We start from the raw sequence: 26,436 nt of genomic DNA, 5'->3' as shown, positions 1-26,436 counted from the left end.
ACCACAGATTATATATGTATGTATATACATACATATATATATATATATATATATATATATATATATATATATGAGCAAAGTGACTTTTGGATCAAGTAGTTTGATCTACTGGAATACACAAAGAAAGCAATTTAAACAAAACAAGATGGCATTTAACAAGTAATGATCTGCAATTATTTAAGTTTCAAGGACAGACTTGACTCAGACTGAATAGCAACTGTTCTAAAACATTTTAATATGTAATTATCCAACACCAATGGATTCTATATAAACCATGGAAACTTTTACAGTAAAATGTTGAAATTGTGCAAAATTCTGTTATTTTAATTCAGTGGAAAACACAAGAGTACTCATTCAGAAGAAAATAAAACAAGGAAACAATTGAGAGTATTAAAGATATAATATCTTGCAATGATAAATATTAAATATTTGCTTATGTGAGGTCCACTATTAAATTAACTGTACATCACCCAGAAAGACTTCCAATAAGAAAATTTCTGATGAAATCCACTTGGTAGTAATTCCTATAAACATGAAGTACAAATGGAAACATGGCAGAAGCTCTATTTATACCATGTTGGTTATTAGATCAAACTCAAAAGTAAGGAAAAGGAAGGCTCAACAAACCATACAATGTTTTATGCTCAATAAACTTTGAAAGCACAATTCCAGTCAAGTAGAATTCTGGGCATAAAACAAAATCAATGAAAAGTGCTTATTAGTTACAGGATAATATTTACATTTAACAAAGGGAAAGTTTGGGGAGGTAGAAAGGATCTAAACTATTGTGTTTACTGTTGTCATATCTCAATATTTAATAGTTAACTGATGGAAATGAACTTTCCAGAATGCAGTGCTGAAGGAATTTGAAACACATGTTTTCAAGATACTCAAAGGAAGTAAATGAGATGGATTCACTCTGAAAACAGGAAAACTGTGTTTTCCAGACACATTGAGATTGCTCTTAGTGCTATGCTTCTTTCTTCTGAATTCCAGTATAGGAAAGACATTGTACTAACTGAAGATTTCATATAGCTATCTTCAGTTGTATTTATTTTGTCTGTAGTGGGATATTCACTTTGTCTCCTTCTGTGACACTGACCACGCCCATTGGGGGGGTGGAGCCATGGGCAGAAGTGACCTGTGGAAGGAGGTCAGAGGGGGCCAGGAAGGCGCTCTCTCTTTCTGGCGTGACTTGGACAGGAGAGGATCGGGTTGAATTTCCTGGTGTTCATCTATCTAGGTTGTAAGTTATTTCTCCCTGAATAAACATCTATTCGGCCTATTTGTTTATCCTGATCCTTATTTACCGCAATATTTGTCTGTTGTCTTTAAGAGCACATGAGTTTCTGCAACAGTAATTAAACAAAATGACTAAAAGCATACCTAAGAAATGAAACAATATACTAATTCTATGAATAAATAGATGATACCAATATTTATATATGCAAAGGTTTGGACTATTTTATATAAAATTTCAGCATAGAAATGAAAATGGAGATACTTGGTAATTAGATTGCAGAGAAATAATGTGTGAATTAATATAAAAATTAAAACATATTTTCTGTGTGGAACTGCTTCCAGGAATTCTGACACATGGCCTGCCTATTTTTCTGACTTCTAACTAAGAACATTCAGCTTTTCAGTTTCCGTCTTTTTATACTTTCCTTTATGGTACTGTTAAAAACAATGCATGATTTCCCTAATATTCTCAGAAGCTCCCCACATTATCTTTGTAGCTGTTTACTGCCCTTCACTTCTAAATATGGAGGGTTTTTGTACTCCAGTTCAAATGTCATTGAACCCTCTCCTTTTTCACACTTCTCTCTCCGCTACAGAAGACCCGGTTTGCAGCGTTCCTGTCCTTTGCTTTCCTTCTCTAATAATACTGTTACCTTAGGAAAGAAAATGAAGAGTAAGGGTAAAGGAGATCTGGGGAGAGTTAGAGGTGGAGAGATATAGTAAGCATTTCAGTGGTACTGAATTTCTGTTATCTAGCATACAACAGAGGCATTATAATCACCTACTTTTCAGTGTACCTCAGAGTTAATGGTGACTCTTGATACCCTTCTGATACCAGTGCTGATATGTACTACATATTTGCATAGAGACAGGAGGTTGATAGTCCTCTACCTAAACTTGTTTTTCTTTTTTATTATTGTAATGGGTAAGTTTTATAGTTTTCTATTATTAGAGGCTACATTTCCTCAAACTTATGAGAATCAAAGGCCTGGAAACAATGAAGAAAATTGAAACATCAATTTATAAAACTAAATTTAGAATGAGAGAATATATTACATGTACCCTCTCGAAATTAGTTTCCTTCTATGTTGTGTAGGCTAAGCTTTAATAAAGATATTATTTTCACTGAAGTGGTATTGCTTTATTATCGTTTTGTATACAAGCTAGGTTATAGCATAGATTTAGTTTTTTCTTGAAATAGATAATTTGGCAAATATTTATCAAAAATATTTTTCTAATATGTCAAATTATCATCCAATAGTCTTTTAGTAATATCCATTGGTAGAATTTTCTGAGGTATAGAGAGGAAAATATTTTTTCAATTATGAACTTAACATGTGACAATCAAAAAGTGACTGTTTTAAATAAAGACTTAGATTTGTAGTCTGCTAAACTTGACAAATATTTTTCTACCCAGTGATAGCATAATTTTCCTTAGGATATTGTATTACTCTTGAGAAATTGAGATGTGTTAATTTATTTATATCAATTTGAGGTTAATAAATACATTATTATATGTTAATAATTTATATAGCTTTCAATTATACATTTTTTCCAGAAACAATTTCATTGGGACAGTAGAAGAGTACAGCGATTGCATTTTATATTAAAACTCTATCAGAATTACATAAAAGGGGCTGAGAGGATGACTCAGAAGTAATGACTCAAAATCCTGGAAATACTGAGTCGCACCTTGGAACCCAGAAAAATGTGGGGGAGATAATTGTTGTCACAGTGTACATGATGGAACATATAAACTCATCCATCCTCCACATATACTAAGCACACACTATGAGTGACAATAATTATAAAATAACTACAGAGACTATCTATTAGCAACACAGTGTAATTTAGATATTTGGAATCAAAGCAAAGTAGTTTCTGAATTCACAGAAGTCAGAATGCATAACCAAGAGTATGGCTGAATGAGAGAAAAAGTAAGGTAATGCACATACCTTACAACATAAACTCTTTGCCTATCATACTTGATAACACTTAAGGAAAATCTCCTGAGGTGTGCATGCTGAGGAGACAACAGGAGCTAAATAAAGCCATCTGAAGAATTGTGTAGGTGGATAAGCTGCGAGAAAGAGATTTGGGAACATGACACAAATATTTTAAGTGTAATTAGAATCTCTTTGAGAATAATTTATGTGTTTCTATTATAATTGATTAAGACACTGTGGATTATCATAGAATAAGTGCCCTGCCATCCTCCTGTCTTCCACACATTAATACACTATCATAGACTCGTAAGCTTATAAACATACACACATACAATCAATAAGTACATAAATAAATAAGCCTAGCAATGTGTTCATGTATGCATTAATGTGTATGTATCAATGAGGTATATGTGTGCATATAGGCATATTCACCTACATATGGAATCTAAACACTATGACATTTCTTTTGTAACACACATTACTAGATATGTGGTATTTGGTATTTTTTTCTATATAATTTCATATGTAACATGATAATTTTCTGAATGAATAAATATTTAAATAATGTGACAAAAATATTTCTATCACTGAATTGTTGACTCTAACAGGAAAAATATGTCAAATGATTGAATTTAACAGAACATTTAAAATTTTCTTGGTAGGATACTTTAATATATTCCTTTGCATTCCACTCCATGGCATGCGGAGGGAATTTTTCCCTCAAATATCTCTTTATGTCACTGATATCAGAGACATCTGTTGTTTTAAGTTTTGTTCGATTTTGAGTTTTATAGTTAATTATGCCTATTCAGAAGTTGATAGGTAAATATATGCTAACAGTAGAACTAAATGTAGACAATATAAAGAAAAAAAGCTGAGAAAAAAGCTCAAATGTGATGGCTTGTACAAGCTTATGTTCAGTAAATTAATACATATTTATCCTTGTAAAAGTAAGTGAAGAGTTTGAGCCAGAAAGGTTAAAAATGGCTTAGGGAGCAACCACATTAAGTAATGTTTTAGGGCCTTGATTTATGCAACAAGTTCAGTTTAATAATGAGCAAAGCTGCTAATCAGTGCCCACAGATATTAGATAATAAATTCAACCAGGCCAAATGGGTATTTGCAACACAGCAACTCCTGACTTAATGATTTAATTAATCTAAACATGCAAAATTTTGTGCTTGCTTAAATTTGTTTAGCACATGGCACTTTAATGAAGATTAAACAACTAGGGGTCTATTCCTAAATTTAAAATACATGTTGGGGAAAAAGGGAAATTATCATCTTATATAAATGCTTCATAAGAACCTCATCAGTGCCATAAGAGAATGAGCCCATATATTTGGACCTGTATTTATTTACCTTACACTGGTAACTGAAATAGCTTTTATTTATACATTCAATCTACAGAATTGCTCCAAAGCAGAGGCAAAACTAATCAGAGCAGCATAGAAATAGGCAAAAGCCAGCTTCTCTCAAGCTGTCTATGTTTTAATGGCAACTTCACCTGAGCAACACAAGGCATAAAACTCATTGCATGTGCCTCAAAACTTAGATTCTCTTGCAAAATCGATTTTAAACATTTACAAACATTTTATTTATAAGTTATTTTAACTCACTAAAGTATACATGTGTGTATTCAATTAGTACACCCTTTTAATAGCTTTCCAAATATATGATATAGTAAAGCATATGTAACTACACAAAAGACATATAATATGTAGAATCCATCTGAAAGACGGCTATATTTCTTTGTATTAGAAACAATATATTTGTGTTAAATGGAATTTTTTAACCTTAAGAAAATAAAATACTTGAAATATATCTGTGAGACTATTTAACACCCTGAAAATTGAGGAAGCTAATATTTGGAAAAACAATCATTTGGGTTTTTTGTTTGTTTGTTTGTTTGTTTTGCATGTTGATCCCAGTTCCCTCTTCATCCCTCCCTCCCTCTTACCCTCTCTACCCCCTCACATGCACCCTGACTACCTTCCCCTCCCATCCCCCCACCCCAATTCAACATGTAGGGCAATGCTATCCAGGTGGTGTCATGTAAAAATGTCAGTCATTTGAAGTAGGGACTAGGACTTCTCTCCTGTCTCTATGTTAATCATGTGTATTTATATCTAGTTTTTCTTATTGAAAGTAATTAAGTGAATTTCACCCATTTACTGTGGTTGGTTATCTCCTTTACCTTGTAGAGCTCAGACTCCCAATTCAAGTTGGCTAAGTTCATTTAATTGCTGCTCCATCCCGAAGCTCTCATTAATGATTTTTTCCATTGTCATCTTAATTTTGTGAAACCTCTCAAATTAGACAGTTTCGACCAGTGAAGGAAAGTTCTTGGAAGAGAGCAGCACACTTTTAGCTTTATCCTTAATATAATTTGTCTAAAATGTAGTTAAAGAATAATTTCTGATGGATCCCATGTGTAACAATTAGCCTTTTGACTGAATACATTATATTGCAATGCTTAAAATGACCTCAAATATAGTATCTACCCATTTGAGATCATATGTTGTTGACATTTATTTTTCTGTAATACTGAAGATTTTAATATGCTTGAAAGCAATTGAAAATTACAAAGGATTGTCTGGAGACATGGCTCAATGTTTAAGAGCACCAGCTTATGTTCTGGACCATGCAGGTTTGTTTCTTAGCACCCTAAAAGTCTCCCCCAATCATCTATATTTGAAGGTCCAAGGGATCCATTGCCCTCTTCTGGCCTCTGCAAGGATTGCATGCATATATATCCATGCAGGCAAAAAAAAAAAAAAAAATACACTAAAAATATATTAACACAAGGAGTAGGGGGGAGGAAGTAGTTAAAAGGAACAAGCATTCTCAGAGTGGAAGTAAACATTTTTCCACCTATGCTGGCTGAATTTATTAGATTGGAAGAGCAACAGCAACCTATGAAAAATATCCTGCAAAGCATCAAAGTTGTTTTGCATTTCATAATCTTCAGCATAAGTTTAAAACTCATGATCGGAGACTGGAATTTAGATAACATTATGAAACATTTAAGTGCACAAAATGTTGGGCCTTATCTACTGGATAACTGTTAAGCAAAAGATGTTATTTGGTATTTCATCATGCAATTTAGAAAAGAAAATCATATTTTCTTCTAGTGCTACTATTTCTATTGACTATTTTTTTATTTCTCATAAGAAGACAAAAATATAAACTCAGATGTAATTAAGATGCTTTACTTTTTTCTTTTTTCCATTTTATATTTAAATTGGAAAACAAAAAGTCTTATTTTACAAATCAATCCCAATTCCCTCTCCCTCCCATCCACTCATGCCCTCTACCAACCATTCATCCCATCCCCCTTATGCCTTCCATGGGAGATTATCAAAGTCCATCACATCATTTGGGGCAGGGCCTAGGCCCTCCCATGTGTATCTAGGTTGAGAGAGTGTCCTTATATGTGGAATGTGCTCCCAAAATTCATTCATACACTTACAAATAAATACTTTTCCACTGCCAGACTCCTCATCGACTGCCCTGTCCTTATAACTGACACCCACATTCAGGGGTCTGGGTTGGTCCTATGCTGGTTTCCCAACTATCAGACTGGGGTCTATGAGCTCCCCCTTGTTCAGATGGGCAGTTTCTATGAGTTTCGCCAGCCTGGTCTTGATCCCTTTGCTCATCATATGTTTATAATTATACATTTTTGTTTGAATATTTTGAGTAAGTACATGTTTTAACTACTCTGTGAAAATTTGTGTGTTGGGACTGTTAAATATTCTCAACAAATTGTTTTTAACCATCGACATAGAGTATTTTATAGTGTATAGTAAAAGAGACCTTATATGACATAATGTTTTCCAACTGCAGAATAATTAAAGTGCCTGAGTATGTTTAGTGTGGAACAGGTTTAGCATTTATTTCCAGTATGCAGAGTGAACAGAATGGATTTTTGACAGCATTTTTAACTTAAATAACCAAGAATTCCAATGAAAATGGACAAGCATTGAGTTATATTTCCATACCATTTATTCACCTTATATTCAATCAACTGTGTTCAGGGATGTTAGTTTATTTAGTCACATAAGTTTTGTATGTAATGTTCTGTGATTTCAAGATAATACTGATAATCTATAGAAACAAATGATAAAAGAAACACAGCATATATTTGAAAAATAATTTTCTGATTAATAGTAACTGTGATTTCCTTTAATGTTTTTCAGTTTTGTTTTAATATTAATTTAAAATTTTAAACAGGTCCAGGGAATGCTACTATTCATATGGAGTCTATCATCCTACTGATTTTTCTGTGGGAAAAATCCTTGTTAGATATCTTATTTATAACCATCATCACCCTATTATTCCTATTACTAACTGATGTTTGGTTTCCGTTCATGAACTTAATCATTAGTCATCCACAGTTTACATGACCAAAGGTGCATTCCAACATCTAGTATCCGAAAATGACCCCTCAACCTGCCCTGTTTCTCACTTGCCGTTTCCTTGCTTCTGTCAGTTCATCCTGGGCCTCTTTTCTCTGTCAGCATCTCTATTCACAGCTTAGTACTTCTTCAGTAAGCCACAGATGAGGAGAGATTCTGTTCCAAGTTGAAATACATTTTTTAGTGTACCTAGAGTGAGAATATGATATTCCATAGTTCTCTAATTCCTAATATGGTAGAAATTCTAAAAAGTTGTGTGAAACGTGTATATAGATGCATAAATCGTTACTAGTGTGCTCTATTACATATATGATAATGGATTAAGTAATGCTTATTTAAGCAAAATAAATTCTCTACTAAAAACACATAAAATGGAGTATCTATGTTCTTATTTGTAAGTAAGGATTGCATATCATTAATTGTACATTTATTTTTACACATTTTACTGTATCACTCCTATTTGTAACAAAACGTAGGAAATATTACTGAGAAGATGAGTGATTCCTAAGGTTTTCAGGAGTTACCAGGACTGCATAGGCAGTGCATTATAATATCTGACTTTTAATTACAGACTATTTAATTTCATGATATACTAATATAAACTGAAAATATAAAGAAAATTATATAAATGTTAAGTAGTTTTCAAGGGGAAGCTATCTGCTATCGATTCATTTTTTGAATATTTTTCTACAATGTTTTTACTAAAAATTGTCTGTTGTATTACTTTAAATGGTAATTTTTCCTGTAGATGCATTAGCTCTTTTTAAAGAAGGCTACAAAAGTTACAGCTACATAACATGATGACTTACTGCATGAACAGTGAGGTCCAGCATCTTATTCTGTAAAAGATTTTAATATTTAATCAGAGAAAATTATTAAATAATATTTCTGAATTCATCCATCTCTGAATTTTTTATTGTAAATTCATAACAATTGTGTCCCATCATTTGCTATTGTGAATAAATCATGGGAATTTTGAGGAAGAGACACACTAGCTATAATGAAAGAAGATAAACTAATATTTGTGTTATCTCTTTTGTTACCAGAAGGCCTGATGCTATATTCTTTATAGTACCACAAAGCATCTAACAACATCTATGAGGAATATAATCTCTAAAAATAAAGTCCCAGATGACAGGAGAAAAAAGCAAAGAACAATGTATACATTTATAAAGGCTCTTAAAAATATTGGACTGAGTGCTTACAAATAAGCCCTCATCTATATTTGAAAGTTAGTGTCTACTTGGTCTCAGTTCTTTATTCTACTTAGCCTTCAGCTAAATAGTAAGTGAAGTGTCCACATGACACACTATTCAGCAAAACTGGCACTCTGATTATTTATTTAAAGATTTTATTCATCAGTTTTGTCAGATGAATAAACATGTTTCGCATGCATTACCTTAATAGAGTTGATGGTGCCACGACAATGTATGTCATATGTGGCTTGGAAGATTGCCGATTTACTTCTGTAGTTGTTGGTTAGGTTGTGACAATTTGTGTCCTCAGTGCAGGGGACCTTTCTTTTTTGACCCAAAGTATCATTGGCTAAGTTTGTTTTTATAAGCAGAATTCTTTTTCAGCATAACAAGGGGATTCACTTCCTTAAGAATATGCTAGGATGTGATGGATCTGTTATGCAGTTTGAGGCAATGAAGTTGGAATCAAAAGGTCCACCTTTGTTCCTTTACCTGCATGTAAACATTTCAACTAAAATGGTCTTTCAGATTCAAGGTTGCAGAGGACCAAGTTTCTTCTTCCTGACTTAATGTCCTACAGAATTAAGAGGGTGGACAAAGAAAAGCAGTGAGAGCTCATGACCACCGATACAGAGTTTCCAGAACCTCTTTTAGTTTAATAAATTGTAAGATGTGTGTATATTTCCTTCTTTGATACACGTGATTTCCTATTATAGCAATAGTCGTGTTCTTGTATTTATTACTTTTTCATTAATTAACATTTCAATTATGTATGAAATTGTACAACAAAGAAAGATGCTCTGTTAAATGCAATTTCAGATAAACAGAAAATAACAGTTAGAATAAGCATGTTTGAGTTCATTCATGGCCCATGTAAAAACGGAGCATTGTTTAGCTGAAATTATATTTAATTGCGTAATATGCTTTTCACTCTCTTAAAGTGATATGGATAAGTAGTTGAGTTTAGGTGAAATGTTCTAATTTTTAAGATTGTGTTTTCTTCAATGTGTCATTAAATAATATATCATAATCATTTAAAAGGGCCTGATGTGGTGGTGCACCCTTGTAGTCCCTTAACTTGCAAAGCTGAAGTAGGAAGACTATTTTTAAGAATGTCACACATTACGTATTACTCTATGCTTTTTTTTATTAAAGGCATATTAGTGGTGAGCATCCTTGATTGTAAACTGCTAGGAGCACAGACGAATTTATGGTCACTCTTAAAATCCTTATTAATTTCTGTGCTACTCTAATTAATTATATCTCATATAAGGAGTGCATGAAATATGCACCTATATTTCTCTAGTCTCATAGAACCTATTCATTAGTCTCTAAGTTTCTTTGATTGACTAATGGAAAGTGAGCCCAAAATCTAAGGACATACCCAGTAGGGCATTCTGCAGATGATTAGCTGTTATAAACAACAAAAGTTTCAAATATGAAAATATCTAGACTGCAAAAATCAGCTAGACAGGTTTTGGTAGTAGACTTGATCTTTGACTGTTTCACAGCTTATCTCACTTTTATCATGCCTGATCCTATTTGATATATAATCATCTTTTCCACAAGTAGATGAGAAAAGAACAGATTTAATCAAATATTATGAATTTTAAAATGATTTTTAAAACAAGCTGAAGTTTATGTATTCATACATTCAGTGCAATTTAGATGAACATAAATAGTAGATGTATTTTCTTGAAAAATTAATGTATGTCTCAAAGTTTTATTTATGTTTTACGGCAAAGGATTTCAATACATACAGTGTACATATAGTTATATGTACACAAGAATTAAATTAAAGATAGACGAAATAGAATATTTCTGTGGAATTAAAGGTTACATATCTGTGACAACTGATTTTTTTATAAGTTAATACAATATTTTGATATTATATTAGCATTTAAATGCACTCTATTTTCCTCTAACCGGGTACAAATTAACTAGAGTAAATATTTTAAAGCTTACAATTTAAGACTTCTAGAGTTCACATAACTCATTCAAATATTTGACAAATTATAATGACATGAATGGTTCTGAGATCAGTGGAGAAACAGACCAAGTAAATATCAAGCAAATAGCTTTGCTTTCCCAGCATAGAGACGTGGCAGGATGGTTAACATTTTGTTCCAGATGCCGGGAATGAGAGGGCAAGTCACATCGCTTACTCAAACCTCCAATTCCCCAAACTAATAGCGCTAGGAAAGAAGCAAAAGGAATGTTCAGAGTTTGAACCTCACCCTAAAGGCTAATAGAAGATAGTTCTGTCAAACTTCTCAAAAGCAGGAGACACTCCAGGCAGCATTCAGGCCCAGAATCAAACCTAGGGACTCTTTAGGCTGCCGTTCATTTGACCTCCATTCCACTATAGTACACAAAAAGGGAAATAATAGCTTGTGTAACAGATGGGAAACACTTTTTAAAGGTTTTCTACACCAAAATCAGCATCTAAAATTATGGAAGAAAAATATATCTGTCAGTGCTAAACACAGATAGAAAATGATACAGTCCTGTACTATAACAGTGTCGCTTAGGAGATCCCTCTGACTTTCCTTTACTACTTGTGTGTTTTCATTCTAAGGCAACCCTATTCTGGGGTGTGTTAAGTAAGTCAGGGTAATGCTGCTTATGGTGTAGCGTGAGTGTACCATGTGATCCCCACATGAAAAACAGGAAGCACTGTGATCCAGACTCACATGGAGTTCAAGAAAATGCAGAAGACATACCTTGCAGGTTGCCTCCAAATAGCCAGGGAATGAATGCTTTCACATAATTTGGGAGTAAGCAAGTAAGCAGCTTAAATATATTGGAAGAAAACGTGTTGCAAATAAAATATAAAAGTTAATCAATAATATTTGGAATATAATATAAACTGATTATGAACACAATATGTCCTCTTTTGCTAACTTAAATTGTAAAATAAAAGTGAATATTTTGTTTTACGGCTAAGTCTATGTAATTTTATTTTACCCTTGGTTATAGTTATTATAACTCAACTATCTATTAATGTAACATAAGTAAATAATTTATTTCTTGTATTTTGTGAAGACAAAAATCAAAGGCAATAGTGAGACATCCATTTTGAAAACCCCTAGTGAAAATATACCATTCCCTCATATATTTCTATTTTTAATAGCTTCCTAATTGACTTTTTAAATGCTTTACACAATTTCAGATACATTATATTTTAATCATGGTATTTCGTTGGTTTCCAACCTTCATAGTTTTATTTTTTTCTTTATTAGAAGACATAACTAAGAATGTGTGAACAGATTAAATTATTAATTTACAAATTTAGCAGACTTTTGGGTTCTCATTCATTCAATACCTCACAAGTATTTTCTCCATCACTTATTTACATTAGCTCTGTTTATCAAGTCAAGACTAATTAGAATCATCACATCAGAACAGACACTAAACCAGTAAGGAGAGCCAGCAGTTAATTTCTTAATGCAGCATTGCTGACATCCATGGCTTTCTATGTCAGCCAGACCTTACACACTTGTAGTGTCTTTTTACTCTCTCCCTCCATCCCTCCCTCCCATGCACTCCGACCAACCTCCTTTATATTTCAATGACTCTCTAGCACCACATCATCTCTCTAAGACACATATTTTCTTATTTTAAAGAGTCAGGGGGAGATAAAAGGGGGAAGTGGGGGACTTCACAACATGACTGGAAATTACATGGCCTCTCTCAAACTCAATGTGCCTGTTTCTGGAGATTGTGTTCTTAGTGTCTCATTGGGTAAAATACTCTCATACTCCATACCCTTCTTGAACAATAAATGAAGTAAAGTACCAAAAAGCTTTCTGATTGTGCTAGTAAGACATAAAATTGATAGAATATAGACCAATTTCTCTTCCCTTTTTATTATGCTACTTACTGCTATGTCAAGATTTTACTGCCTGTGGAGTATTGGTATTTCTGGCTCAAAATACCTGAACTTCTTATTTTAAATCATAATCTTCCAGCACACAATAGTTATGACTTAGGAGAGATTACTGAAGAGTTACTGTTGGATATTCTATAGCTATTTCCTAAGCAGCTTAAATCAGAACTCAACATCCTCTTTTGAATAAGGACCTACTTTGACTTAATTTAAAAATATATTTCCCATAAAATGAGGCCTTTGAGAAAGGATTGCAATGAAGCGCCACTCCTGTGATAAAACAGCACCTTTGCTAACCTGTGGCTTGCTACTTTGTGGGATCTTAACATCTATTTTTGGTCCCTGGAATGATTTCACAATTGGTACACTGTGCTTAGCCAATGATTATATCTTATAATTCACAGAAGATAATGTACTGTCTTCCTTGACTGAAGCAATTTCCTTTTTCTTTCATGGAAAAATTTAAAAGCTTTTCAAGTTCTCTTGTGGTATTCTTAATGGAAAATGTTTTGTTGTGTTTTTCAATGGAACAATCAGCCATGTGTATGCTAAAACAGCAAAAAATTAAAAACAAATCAATAAAACCAATACCTGCACTTTAGCAATCCCATGCTTTAATTTGTTACTTCCAAACACTGACACAAGAAATTTCTATTAGTCTATTTTAACCATGCAGTTGATTTGCTGATATCAAATGACAAATTCACACACAGTACAGCATATTTCATTCTGCAAAATTGGCTTTGAAGATGAATCATCGTGATAGGTTCATCTATTGTAGTTTATCACCCATATTCCTGATATTCATTAAAATCTACTTCTAAGGCTATTTGTAGATACTTTGGTCAATCCAGAAGAAATACTAAGTCATTTCCACGTTCCATTTCAAAACCATTTTTACTAATGTATGTAAATCTTAGACAACTGATGTTAAGTTATACTTTTATTCTAGTTTGACTAAGTAAGATGAAATCAAAGATTCAAATAATTCTATTTCTATGGACATTTGGTGAGAAGTTGGAATGTAGTGACCAGCATATCATAACTTGACCCCTTCTCTTTCTCTAAACATCTTATAAGTTGACACATGATTCTATATGTTCACTTAAAAGGAAGACTTAGCATATAAACTCAATAAATTAATAAAAATTCTAAAAGATAAACTTTTAAACAATGAAATTATATTTGCAATAAGACAACACTAGAGTCACATTTCTATGGTAGATCATGTAATTTAGCATGTTGGTTATGTCTGCAAACTGAAATTCTAGGATAGAAGGGTAATTGTTTTCTGTACATAAAACAACTGTGTACAAAATTTAAGTTTTATATTTAAAATACAGATGGCTACTTAAGTGAGAACTTCAGATAAAAATATAGATGATTTCATTTATGTATGACTCACATAATGAACATCACAATATTTTGCAATAACTAAACAAAAATTTCACTGTCAATATGAAATTCAAATTTAACTGACAACACTATGTGGGTTAATTTTTAATCATGAGATTATTTAGAAATGCAAAGTAATACAAATGATAAGATATTCCATAGGAAAATCAGAAATGGCTGACCTGAAAATAGGAAATAGACAGTTATTGAAGTAGTTTCTTGTGATCCCTTATATACCTCTTGTGATGTAATTGTTTTCCTTGACTTGGGAAGTACCTCCCTTTATCTCAATCTACTGAAACATTCAAGGTCCAGTTTACCTCAGCAGTTTTCCCTTCACTGGTCTGCATATTCCTTGATGGGTATATATGGACCCTCTGAATGTTCCTTTAGTACTCTGGTGCCTTGTGGATTTTAACTGGCAAGGCTTCTATAGTCTTATTACAAGATAGGCATCTGTGTTTACCAGTGACATCAGATTTTATCTATTTCAGTCTACTATCAGAAATTCATGCCAAAATAGCAGTAGGATAGTTGAAATGTTTTAGGAAAGTAGGGGAGAGTCTTCCAATATTTAATGTTGTTTTAAAACTTTGCATAATCTAATTCATTAATCCTTGTGATAAATGCACACACACAGAGATGAAATAAAATATATATTTGATTCTGTAAAAGTTTTAGTGATTCCTTTCCCTTTATTCTTGTCATATATGGTTACATTCAGGTTAAGAAATATAAAATCTACCTTCCTATTAGCTACATTGATCCATATGCTGTTTATCTTTAATGGATACTGAATTACAACTGTCTTTCACTTTGGCACACTCAAGTTATTTTAAACAAAAAAACTGAATAACATTTTTCCTTCCCTAGAATATTACACAAATGATCTTGAATGTTCTTAATCTTTAGGCCTTTTAAATCAGTCCCATGACAACAGCTATGGAAATGATACACCACACACCCAGCAAGCAAGTTGAAATTACCCCAATTTTACACTAGGAGGCGTATTTCCTCTACAGATCTTCTTTGAGACAAATATTTTGATACTTTGACCTTAAAAGAATCTGAAATGAAAAATATTAATGGCCTTTTCATTCAAAATTATGGATATTCAAACAAATTTTTTCTGTTGTAATAAAATAATTCCATGAATTTATAATTTTAAAACTTTGTAGAAAGGGGATCATTTACTAGCTAATCAGCAATAGTTTAACTACATTAACTTACAGATTATTGTGCCTCTTTTAAAAAGAACATTAATAAAGCAGAATATGAAGTACAGAATTAATATCATGGTAAGTTCTTGAAACTCACAAAGGAACAATAATTGTTTCCATTTTAAAATACCAAATAATAAGTATTTTAATTTATATTTTTTTAGTCTTTAATAAATTGAGACTTTTTTTTAGACCCTCTTCTCTGAAAAATTGAATATAAAAAAGTATTTAAAGACAAAGTTCAAAATGGTCCCAGAATTTTGTTTCCTTGTACCTATGTAATATACATTTCAAAATCACCATTATAGTATTTTCAAGATATTTTTTGTTCAATAGTTAATTTATACATTTTTGCACTTACTGTACCTTTTGTTATCTATTAAAACTGACTAAATACATAAGTACTTACAAGCCCATCCTGAATGAGGCTCATGAGTAGAACCTAGGCTAGTCTGTTCCCATAGCCTCTTTTGAGTGATAGTAGCATGCCACTTTAAATACATTGCACTATGTCATTAACTGTGTAACTAAAAATGAATTAACTCAAATAGTTCAAAGTCTGTTCAATAATTTATTGACAATCCTTTTTTGCTTGTTGCTTTATTGGGTTTTGACTTAGTATTTTTCTTTTTACAACTTTTAAAACTTTGTTTATTTATTTATTTTTTAATTGAGACAAAGCCTCACTATGTAGCCTTGATTGACATGGCTCTCTCTAAGTAGACCAGGATGCCTACAACCCACAGAGATCTGCCTGAAGCTGTCTGCCAAGTGCCGGAATTAAAATTATTATTTTCTCTTTCTGTCATTACTTCTTCTTTTCTTCTAAGTTTATAATGTAACTACATAATTTGCCCTTTACTTTTTCTCCTACAAACTATCCTATGTACCTCTCCTATGATCTCTTTTAATTGACTGGTTTAACATGAATAAATGTGTATGTATACTGAATATTGATATAAATTCCTATAGATATAACATGCTGTTACATGAATATTTGCATATAGTATGTATGTTGATATATTCATATATATATATATATATATATCTTTCTTATGTTATTTATATGTATATTTACAGGGATGACCATTTGGTATTGGATAAACAATTAATGTTCCCTGGCTTAGACTTCTTACCTCTTTCATCAACTTTAGTTCTCGATCATTGTTCCATCCCCATGACCATCTTACTGACTTAGTTTCCATCTCTTGAAATTGTAAAAATTACTCCCCAAATCACATTGCTCCCCAACCCCCAAAAGCAATAAATCATAATCTGAGTTTTCCTCTCACAGTCTATGATTTATTTCCTGTATACATTTTTAATAAACCACACAGTCTGAAAATACTTTTACTTCTTTCTTCTCCTTCACCTCTTTTATTCAACAACACATTATTATGGTATCTCCATCATTCAAAATCTGGTGTCAATTTTTTGTTCAACAAATTTTGTAAAATACACACACACACTGGTTCATGTATTTAAACCCTTAATGTGAGCCACACATGTTAGTAGCTCCATTTGGATATTTGGAATCTTGGAATCAAAGTTAACAGCAAGAATTTGTATATATACATGGGCACATGCACACACACACACACACACACACACACACATACACACACACATTTATACCTGTATACAAACACTCACACACATGCACAGACACACAGGCATACACACCAACCCCTACACATAGACAAACAGAAACACAATTTCCTACTCTGACCCTTACACGCAGGCACACACAAACACATATACCTACACAAAAGCACAAGTACATAGACACAGACCCATTTGCACGCACTCACACCTCCACATACACAGCAAAGCTATTGTATATACATACAATATTAGAATTTCTATTTGTGTCTGGTTATGTCTATAAAGTACAACATCATCTACAGATTCCTTAATCTTTCCGCACTATCCTTATTCTGTAATAAAATCTAATGTCTGTATTTTATCATTAGCAATTCTAACTCAATGTTACTAGTGTCTAATATCTCATTACAAAACAAAGTTTCTTTGTAGGGCTTACAGGATTTTCTTTATATTCATATCATAGTCTTACAGGAAAAATGCAATAGATTCCTAACAGTCACCTCCTGTCTTTCAGAGGATGAATTTAGATTATGAAGTCATGTTCTATGCTTTTAACTTGTTTACATCTGTAGTCTTGGGTTTAATGTCTATCATCTTAATGTAAGACAGCATCTGACAAACACTAAGGTATGCTATGAATATTTGCAGAATGAATAAAATCAGAAACAATTGAATTAATTTTATGAATGTAGAATGAAAGATGCTAAGAAATATCAAAATAACTCCATTCTATATAAATTGTGAAAGCATGAACAATGAAGACACTCAACAGCTAGCGTACATTACTATCTCATGATCACCTGTCTTTAAATATTGCTGAACTTGAAAATGCTTCTAACCAGAGGACTAAAACGGATTGGTGCAGTATAGTGTAAGAATGTATTTAATGCACCCATAGTCCAAATGCCTTCCAGAAAAATAACAACTCATAAGTTCTTCCAGGTAAATTCAGAGGTGCATGAAGGAAAAATATTTCACAAATTAAAAGTAAATTGTTAATTTTCATATAATTAAACAAGAAATAAAAGTAAATTTTGAAGATAAGAACGATACCAAACATAACAACCTGTGATTCACTATGGGATAAAACAAATAATTATTTCTAAATCAGAGGTAACAATCTAGTCCTGATATGATCATATGATTGGTTTTAAATACTTTTATAGTAGGGAAGTTATTTCTTTAATATACATATATTTCAATAAATGCCCCTATCTTTTGTGATTGTGTTAATGAATTCAGTTCACAATGAAATCGGATTTGCTGATATTTGGAAATTAGAAAAGATACTTTTCTGGGGTATGAAGCAAAGTGATTTAGTATGCCAAAACTTGAACACATATACCTCATTTGTGGATAAGTTGGCCAAATGTGCTCTAGGAACTCTTTGTGCTAGGTACACAGAGACACCACCCATTTACCTACCACCTTGACCAATTACTGTTTGCTAAGCTTGCCATTAGTATTCTACCAACAAAGTTCAGAAGGAAGTTTTGAAAGACTTTATGAAAACAACAATTATTTTTTCCTAGTCCTACAAATCTGAACATAATTATGGAAAAAATTGGTTAATTGAGTCTTTACCATTTAAAATATACTGAAATGCACAAAGTATGTCCATTACATACACAACATTTGGCTATACTGAGGTAAAGAAAACCATATTTTTATTAAAGTGACAAAGAAAGAAGAGAATATCATACACATAATTAAACAATTAAAAAAACATGAAGCACACTGTCATATAGTACATCATTAACAAGAATAGCTATCTCACAATCTCTACAAATTATAAATGATTCATTGATCAATTTAGGCCCAGTTTTAAAGTTGAAATTAATGATGGTAGCAGTTTTTTGGAAGATTTGCTAAAATTCTAAACACCATATATTTTGCCATGAATATATATAGAATATATATATATATATATATGTATATGTATATGGTATTATTGCAAATGTTAACATTTAAAACGGTAGTACTCCATTGTGTAAATGTACTACTGGAATTTTGAAATTTGCAGGCAAATGGATGAAACCTGAAGAAACTATCCTGAATGAGGTAACCCAGTCACAAAAAGACAAACATGGTATATGTACTCACTCATAAATGGATTATAGACATAGGGCAAAGAATACCAACCTACAATCCACACTGCCAGAAAAGCTAGGAAACAAGGAGGACCCTAAGGAAGACATTGACAATAAGTTAGGTGGCAGGACACAGAAGGTCACTGCACACGAAATCGCACACCATCTTTGAATACATGCATAATATCCAGAAAAGAAAAAAAATCAAAGTGTCAATGTGGGTGGGGCAAGAGACCTTGAAGTCCCACCATGGGCTGAGGTACTATTAGAGCGAATCGTAGGTGAGAGTTGGAGAATTTGTTTTCTTCAGGATTAGACTTCCTGAGAGACTATTGATACTCTAGGAGATGATCCTTCATCCAACATTGTACAAATAACACTAAATTGACTTTGTAGGATAATAACATAAAATAAGACATAAAATTGGAAAGGATACTAGAGATTCTGTATGGTGTCATCTAGGCTAGATTCAAAGAAACTGAAAGTTTCCTTCATATTAAATTCCTTGAATGCCTCAAGGAGACAGTATATTACTGAGTGATGGGCCTTCACAACATCTGGCTATAGAATTCAAAGACCACCTCTCAAAAGCACCTTTTTCTTCCATACAATATACTAATATCTAAGCTCCTGTAAGCCAGGTCATCAAGAAACAGCGCTATCACCTGAGAAACTCCTGCCAGACCAAATCTTTCTTTTTCTGCCTCTGCCTGCAATTTGGGGATTAGATGTGTGCTCTCATCATCTGCCCCAGAGCAACATCTACTTGACATACACCCATATTAATAGCCATGGTGTTCATGGTCTATCCCTATGAAATTGTGTTTGGCCATTGTGTTTAGCCACAAAAATAGAACAGAAGCTAAGATGGCTATCTGTGACAAAGAGGTATATATCACATTGAAGAACAGGAGATAAATGAAAGTTGCTTACCACAAGACTCCTGGAAAGCAAAGTACAAAGAGGTCAGATCCATGCTCCTAATAGTCCCTTTAAGAGTATGCATTTAGTTACCTCAAATTTTCTCACTGTACCAAATTTTTAATAGTCTTTGTTCTCATTTTAATACTAATAATCCATTAACATGATGGCTTTTGAAGTATGTTTTAGATCCTTATTATAGAACAGGTAAGAATTTTAACTTTCTAGTCTTACTTACAAAAATGAAGAATGGGATAAAATGTTAAATATAGTGGGTCAGCAATTCAAAAGTATACATTGAGAAGTAAAGAAGAATGTTGAACATCCTTGCAATCTGATAGGTATGTATAAGTTGATGATGTGTGTGTAGGAGTAGTAAGAACATATATTAAACTCCAGCTTCCCCAAATATTTAACTAGATATAGCTGTGAATGTTAATTCATTAGAAAAATGCATAATGAAAAACATTAATACGTAAATAACATAGTTTAAATGTCTTTAAAATAAAGTCCAATATATTTGAAAATTAGAGGTTCTAGTAATAAATCATATTTTGAAGCTCACATTCCCTACTCCATTTCATAGAAAATCATACCTTTTCAAAAAAGTATGAGTCCAGAAAGAAGAGTCCACACAGGACAAGGTAAACCAATGAGATACAAGAGAAGTTGACAGCCATTGAATAGTATGTTGATGTCTCTCTATCACATGTCACTAATTCCTCAAAATTAATGAAGAAAAGTTAACTACATAACACAAAGAGAACATATCCTGATATTATTATTGTACAGTTTAGATTTAGTTTGATCCTTTTAGTATTTCCAGTATATTCTAATGTTCTAGCTCTAACAAGGAGTTTGTGTTTTCACCAATATCCAGGACTACTCACTGCTGACGTGAATTTTCTAACTCCTAGCAGTGATGAATCAAGACTGATTCTACATGAAAGCCTGTTTCATATTGTTTAAAGACATGTTACTGTCCATCATTCTCCTGGGTAAAATCCCCTTATGAAACAGAATATTGAGAGTTTCGGGGACATTAAATTTTCAAATGTTAATTTTTAATATGGTAATATTTTTATTTAAATTTGAAACAAGCTTGTTTTACATGTCAATCCCCATTCCCTCACCCTCCCCACTTTCCCTGTGTCCCTCCATTTTTCTTATAACTATCACTAGTTTGTTTTAAAATAAAAACTTGTGATGTCCACTTTAAGTAGGACTGAACTTTAAGCAGGATTGAAATGTGTACCTCTTCCAGCAATTCACACTTGGCAGCTGTCCCAGTTCATTTGTATAGTACTCAAAGTCACTGAGTGAGTAGCATGCCATTGTGTATAAAGATCTGGCCAAGGGCAATTTAGCTATCTCCTAATTTAAAAGCTTGGTAAAATGCCCCTTTTGTCTCTCCCTCCTTTCTGTCTTATTGGAAACCTTAAATATGGGTTCCTTTGTGGGTAGACTTTGCAGAATGTATAGAAAAGGTGAGAAAGAAACCTGGCAAGGTAAAAAGACAACTTATTAATTTCTTTGGCTAAATCAATTCAAGCATCAGTAGCATGCAAGTTTCCTATATATCACTTTTCATCTCCAAATTTACAAGCTTAGTACCAGAAGAAATGACAGATGAATGAACTAGAGTCTACTTTAAATAATCCAGACTCTCTTGACAAATAAGCGAGTACAAATTAAATCAAATATTAATAATAATTATTATGGCAAAAAACTATAAAGCATTCATACTATTTAGCATAAACCATGTTTTGTCTAAAATTTATATATAAGTGATAGTTTAAAGTTAAAAGTAACTTTGCTACAAATATATCTGTAGCAATGTATCATTGCTTGCAGAAGTGAAAAGACAGGTATGTTTCTGTACTAATCAACTTCTTGGTTCACGCTGACTGACCACAGACACATAATTCTATGACAAAGAAAATATAAAATTACTATCATCTTGTTTAGTAGTTAATATATCCTAAAAGCTGCCTTTCCCTTCTAGATGAATATTTTAAAATTTCTAATTCAATTAGTTAAGTAGAAAATTACCCACATGTTCATCAATTTCTAAAACCCAGTGATTAAGCTCACTGCCCTCTGTCATCTTGTGTGTGTGATTCTAAAGGATTTCATTATTCTAGCAAAAAAGAAATTGTTGAGAACTCTTAGGAATGTCTAAGTACTTCACCTGGAATTTCATACACTACTCCTGCTTTAAAGATGTTAGAACAGAATGCATTATCTAAACTACAAAGAATTGCAACAGCTGCGCGTGCCAATATATTTAAGGTGTGTCTTTCTGTGTTGATTTTGACTCATATCTAGAAGACAAGAACATCAAAACACTTACAGACAAGGTGATCAGAAATTACTGTATATTGTAGATTACAAGGATCATTTACTAGGAGTTATTATAAGCTCTACCTACCCCCATCAACTCAGTGAAATTTCTGGAAAATGTGGTTCATTGGAACAACCTAGAGTCATCGGACCATAGAATGAGGATGCCAAGGAATCCACAGAGAATAAATGAATATCTAGCTCTAGCAAAGTGAATCTGATGAAAGGTTTGAGTCCATCAGCTCTAGATATTTGAAGTCAAAAACCGCAGTCACCAAACAAACACACAATCTGAAAAGTATGGACTTCAGTTTGCTTAGATTCCACTAGATTTCCTGGAGCAAGGGGAAGCCTCTGCAGAAAGAGGTGACATAACAGTTGCTAGTGAAGAACCATCTAATCAGAGACCTGCATAGGCAGTGGCACAGTTCGGGGGGACCAATGGAGAGAAGGAAGAACTTACACAGATCTCTCTTCCTAGGCAGAAAGGCAACTCAGAATTGTGGAAGTAAGTTAACATGAAAGTTCGATTACCGGAAGGGAACTTGTGAAGAAAGTTGTGTGAGCTTGTGACCTCCTCTAGATAGTGCTTCATCACACAAATGCCAGAGGCATAGTAAAGTCTGAAGCAGAAGGGGCTAAACCGCTAGAGATTCATGGAAAAGTTGCCTTTACTCTATTTCCTTCTCTAGCTAAACAATGTGAAGCAGTTTCAAGAGCTGCAGAGAGTTTCTATCTTAACTGTGTGCACTGTTTGTTTGGTTGTTGCTGTTCCTTTTCTGGTTGAGATGTTCTTCTGTTATTATTACTCAGTATTCTCCTTCATTTAAAAAAAGAGTTGGAGAAGCATGTAAAGGCTTCAATATCCCTGCGTAGGAACCTGCATGATGGCCTCACCTAGGGTGAGTTTTCACTATAGATATAGATATAGATATATAGATAGAGATATAGATATAGATATATCAGAAATCATTTTCATTGCTCTTAAAGGAGTATTATGACTTTAATATTTTGTTACCTAGGCACTGAAGGTGTTCTGTTTGGCTATATGTGTGTTTGTTTTCAAATATGGCTCAAGGAACAATGCATTCTTAGCCCGTGATTTACAGGGCGAGGAAGAACTCCCTCTACAGGGATTCCTTGGGATTGACAATAATTTCCATGTGGGGTGTAGACAAAGCACATTTCTTTCAACCTATTCATAGCAAATCAAATTATCCAAAACTCAAAGCACAAATAAAAATTTATGAAAGAAGTATCTCCTTTCTTCAGATGGATCTTAATCGCAGCCAATCCTTCTTTATTTGTATTCTTTGTGAAGAGTTCTTTAGCAGATAATATTCCACAGGAATCAATACATATATATGTGTTTATTACTTCCCAATTATCTCTATTGCATCAATTTTAACCATTTACACTGAAACCTCTGCTTCTTTCCATTACATTTGTACATGTTAAAATCTTCTCAGTGGCTCATGAAATAAGCCACATATGATCTAAAGGCCAACATACCAGGTACACCACACTTCATCTATTTCAATGCATCTAGCATGTACACCCAATTGGCCCTTGCTTTCAGAGCAGAGTGACTCTTTAAACAAGTTCCAGCTCACGACTCAACCAGAATGGCTCTAAACTATGAGAACCAGAAGAGGACTCACCAGAGTTGGGGTCTGAGTTGCCATCTGCTTCGGTCCTCTTGTCTGGAGAGGCCTGGTCGTAGAATTCGTCCTGTGGCTGAACCAGAGGAAGAGGGTGTGAGATCAGGGTTCCACTACCCACCGGCTCGTGGTCTCCCAGACCACTGTCACTGCAGCTTTCCTGGGAGCCATCCGGGAGGTGAAAGGTAACACGGCGCTGAGACTACAAAGAAGATCACAGGACATGCAGTTAACACTAGCTTCTCCCTGGCAGAATGATCATGCTCTGTAGTACACACATTCAAATAAATAGTACAGGCAATGACACAGTATACATCTCATGTATGCAAGGCTAGGGACAAAGTGAAGAGCCCGTGCTCATCACTTCCATTTACTAAATAATATCCAATTGGCAAATTACCAAAATCAATGTCTATCTTTAATAATTTAAAGACATAAACAAAGGAAAAGTCTTAGATGAATGAAGGAAAAACAAAAGAGCATACTTATGAGAATAACTATTGAAATTTCCCCAGAAATATTCCTACTCATTTGCTTCATGGAACTTAATAAATAATTTATTAATTCAACATTTCAAAGAATTTCATTTTGGATAAGTACCATGCTTCTGGAAACTTTCAGGGTGGTATTCCAGTCAGTGCACTTCCTGTACCATCACTATTTCAAAGGCTGACTTTTGAATTTGCCCTTAAAGTTATGAAGCATAATAATACAAGTAACAATGTAGCATAAACTAAAAATACTTTATATGTTATTAAAGCTAATCCAGAACAGTCAACTAAAATTGCTAATACAAAATTGATGGACATTGAAAAAATGACATTATTTTGAACTCAAAAAACAGTAGAGAGGAAGAGATTAGTGAGTTATTTTCCTCACTGTTTCGGACATTACTACTATCTTTTGTTCAAAGATATTTCTGTAGAAATGTACTTTAAAAAGGCATCTATTGTATTGTATCAACCCAAAAATTGAACTAACATGTGCTATGGTTACTTCAAATGAAAGTCAGTGTTTTAGTACAAGGGCCTGCATCTTAGCACAGACAAGAATTAAGTTTTTATGTTCAATGTACATTTTGTCTGATGTAATTCATGAAATATGGGAGCATGAGCAGCTATGTGAGGGTGAAAATTTAAGGTGTAGGGAATTACATATGTTAGTAAATGAGTACTATTGTACTAAAAGACATTTCTATTTTTTCAAAGCCAGAAATATTCTACATATGACTACTTTTTTTGATGCTAAATGGCATTAATAATACATAGGAATAAATTAAATTTAAATATGTAGTACATAATATAGCCATCTTCTAGCATCTAATATTTGTTTATTCAATAGATAATCTACAGAACATATTCAAAGAAACAGGAATGCTGCTAGAAGCAAAATCCTAGAGGCATGTGCAATGCATCTCTATAAAATGCTTTTATAGACTGACAATAGAACATAGCCTATTTTCTATGAGTCACTGGTTCAAATCCAGCTAGAATTCATCCTGGAGAAAAGCTGAAACCACTTTACTGCTGTTCAATGGCCTATATGAAATGAGTTGATAGTTCAGTACATTTTTAATGAACTGACACCAACAACCCATAAACTATAATCATAAAAAGTACTAATTGTGTCTGATGTAGCACATTTCCCTTTATACACTACTCTTGGGTGAGCATCATTCCTCCTCCAAAGGTTCTGGCATAAAGCTAGGTAAGTGCTATAGGAAAGCAAGACAGACATAGATAGAAACAACTGACATATATCTGACCTTCTAAAACAAATGTATGCTTTTTTGTATATGTACATATTATTTTGTTTCATCTCACTTGAAATTTAACTGGCAATGAAACAGTGCTCATGAGTTCATATTTCAATATGTTCTATATTCACTATGACATTTTCATGAAGAAGTGAATATTAAAGGCTTGGAGTCCATAGGTCATTAAACATGATTTGTAACAGTTGTTCTTAAGGTGATTGCTCAAGAGCAAAGGCCCACAATATGAATATTGGTATATATATATAAATATATATATATATATATATATATACATACATACATAGAGAGAGAGAGAGAGAGTATCTTGTATATATTGGAAATATAACTACACAAAATAACAAATAAGACATTTTCTTCTAAAACTATTACATTGGGCTTGTTAAACTCCATCTTCTATAAATTACACTGGTATTTAAAAGTTTTTACATTATATTCGATACTTGTAAAAGGTACATACAATAAGAAAAATGCAAATTAATTTTAATTTTCAATGAAATACTATAAGTTAGAAGGATGAAATAATATTTACTAATTAATCTAACCCAAAGATGCTTAAAACTTATCATCAGAATGGTGCAGTACTTTTCTGTCAATGGAGGGGAAGAACGCAGATGCACAAGCACTAAATGTTGTTAAGTAGATACAATGGGTTGAAGAAAAAAGATCAAACACATCCATCATTAATTTGCTGCCAGGATAATCACCTTAAGAATGAACCATCAAGATAGTT

The 26,436-nt window shown here is 33.0% G+C and overlaps 1 protein-coding gene across 5 annotated transcripts in view; it reads right to left on the bottom strand.

Moving 5' to 3' along the window:
* Pcdh9 (protocadherin 9) overlaps positions 1-26,436 on the bottom strand; it is an 845,706-nt gene that overhangs the window by 281,667 nt on the left and 537,603 nt on the right. For 2 of the 5 annotated variants that reach the window (XM_051195302.1, XM_051195303.1), the window contains one exon: positions 23,930-24,131. The exons of 1 other annotated variant lie outside the window; for it this stretch is intronic. In XM_051195302.1, the coding sequence (XP_051051259.1) occupies positions 23,930-24,131 (202 nt within the window). The remainder of the gene's footprint in view (positions 1-23,929; positions 24,132-26,436) is intronic. 2 more of the 5 variants (XM_051195304.1, XM_051195305.1) reach the window with 1 other exon arrangement.

This window comes from Phodopus roborovskii, unplaced genomic scaffold (assembly GCF_943737965.1).
Source record: "Phodopus roborovskii unplaced genomic scaffold, PHOROB, whole genome shotgun sequence".
Taxonomy (NCBI): domain Eukaryota; kingdom Metazoa; phylum Chordata; class Mammalia; order Rodentia; family Cricetidae; genus Phodopus; species Phodopus roborovskii.
This window is presented reverse-complemented; position numbering and strand designations above follow the sequence as displayed.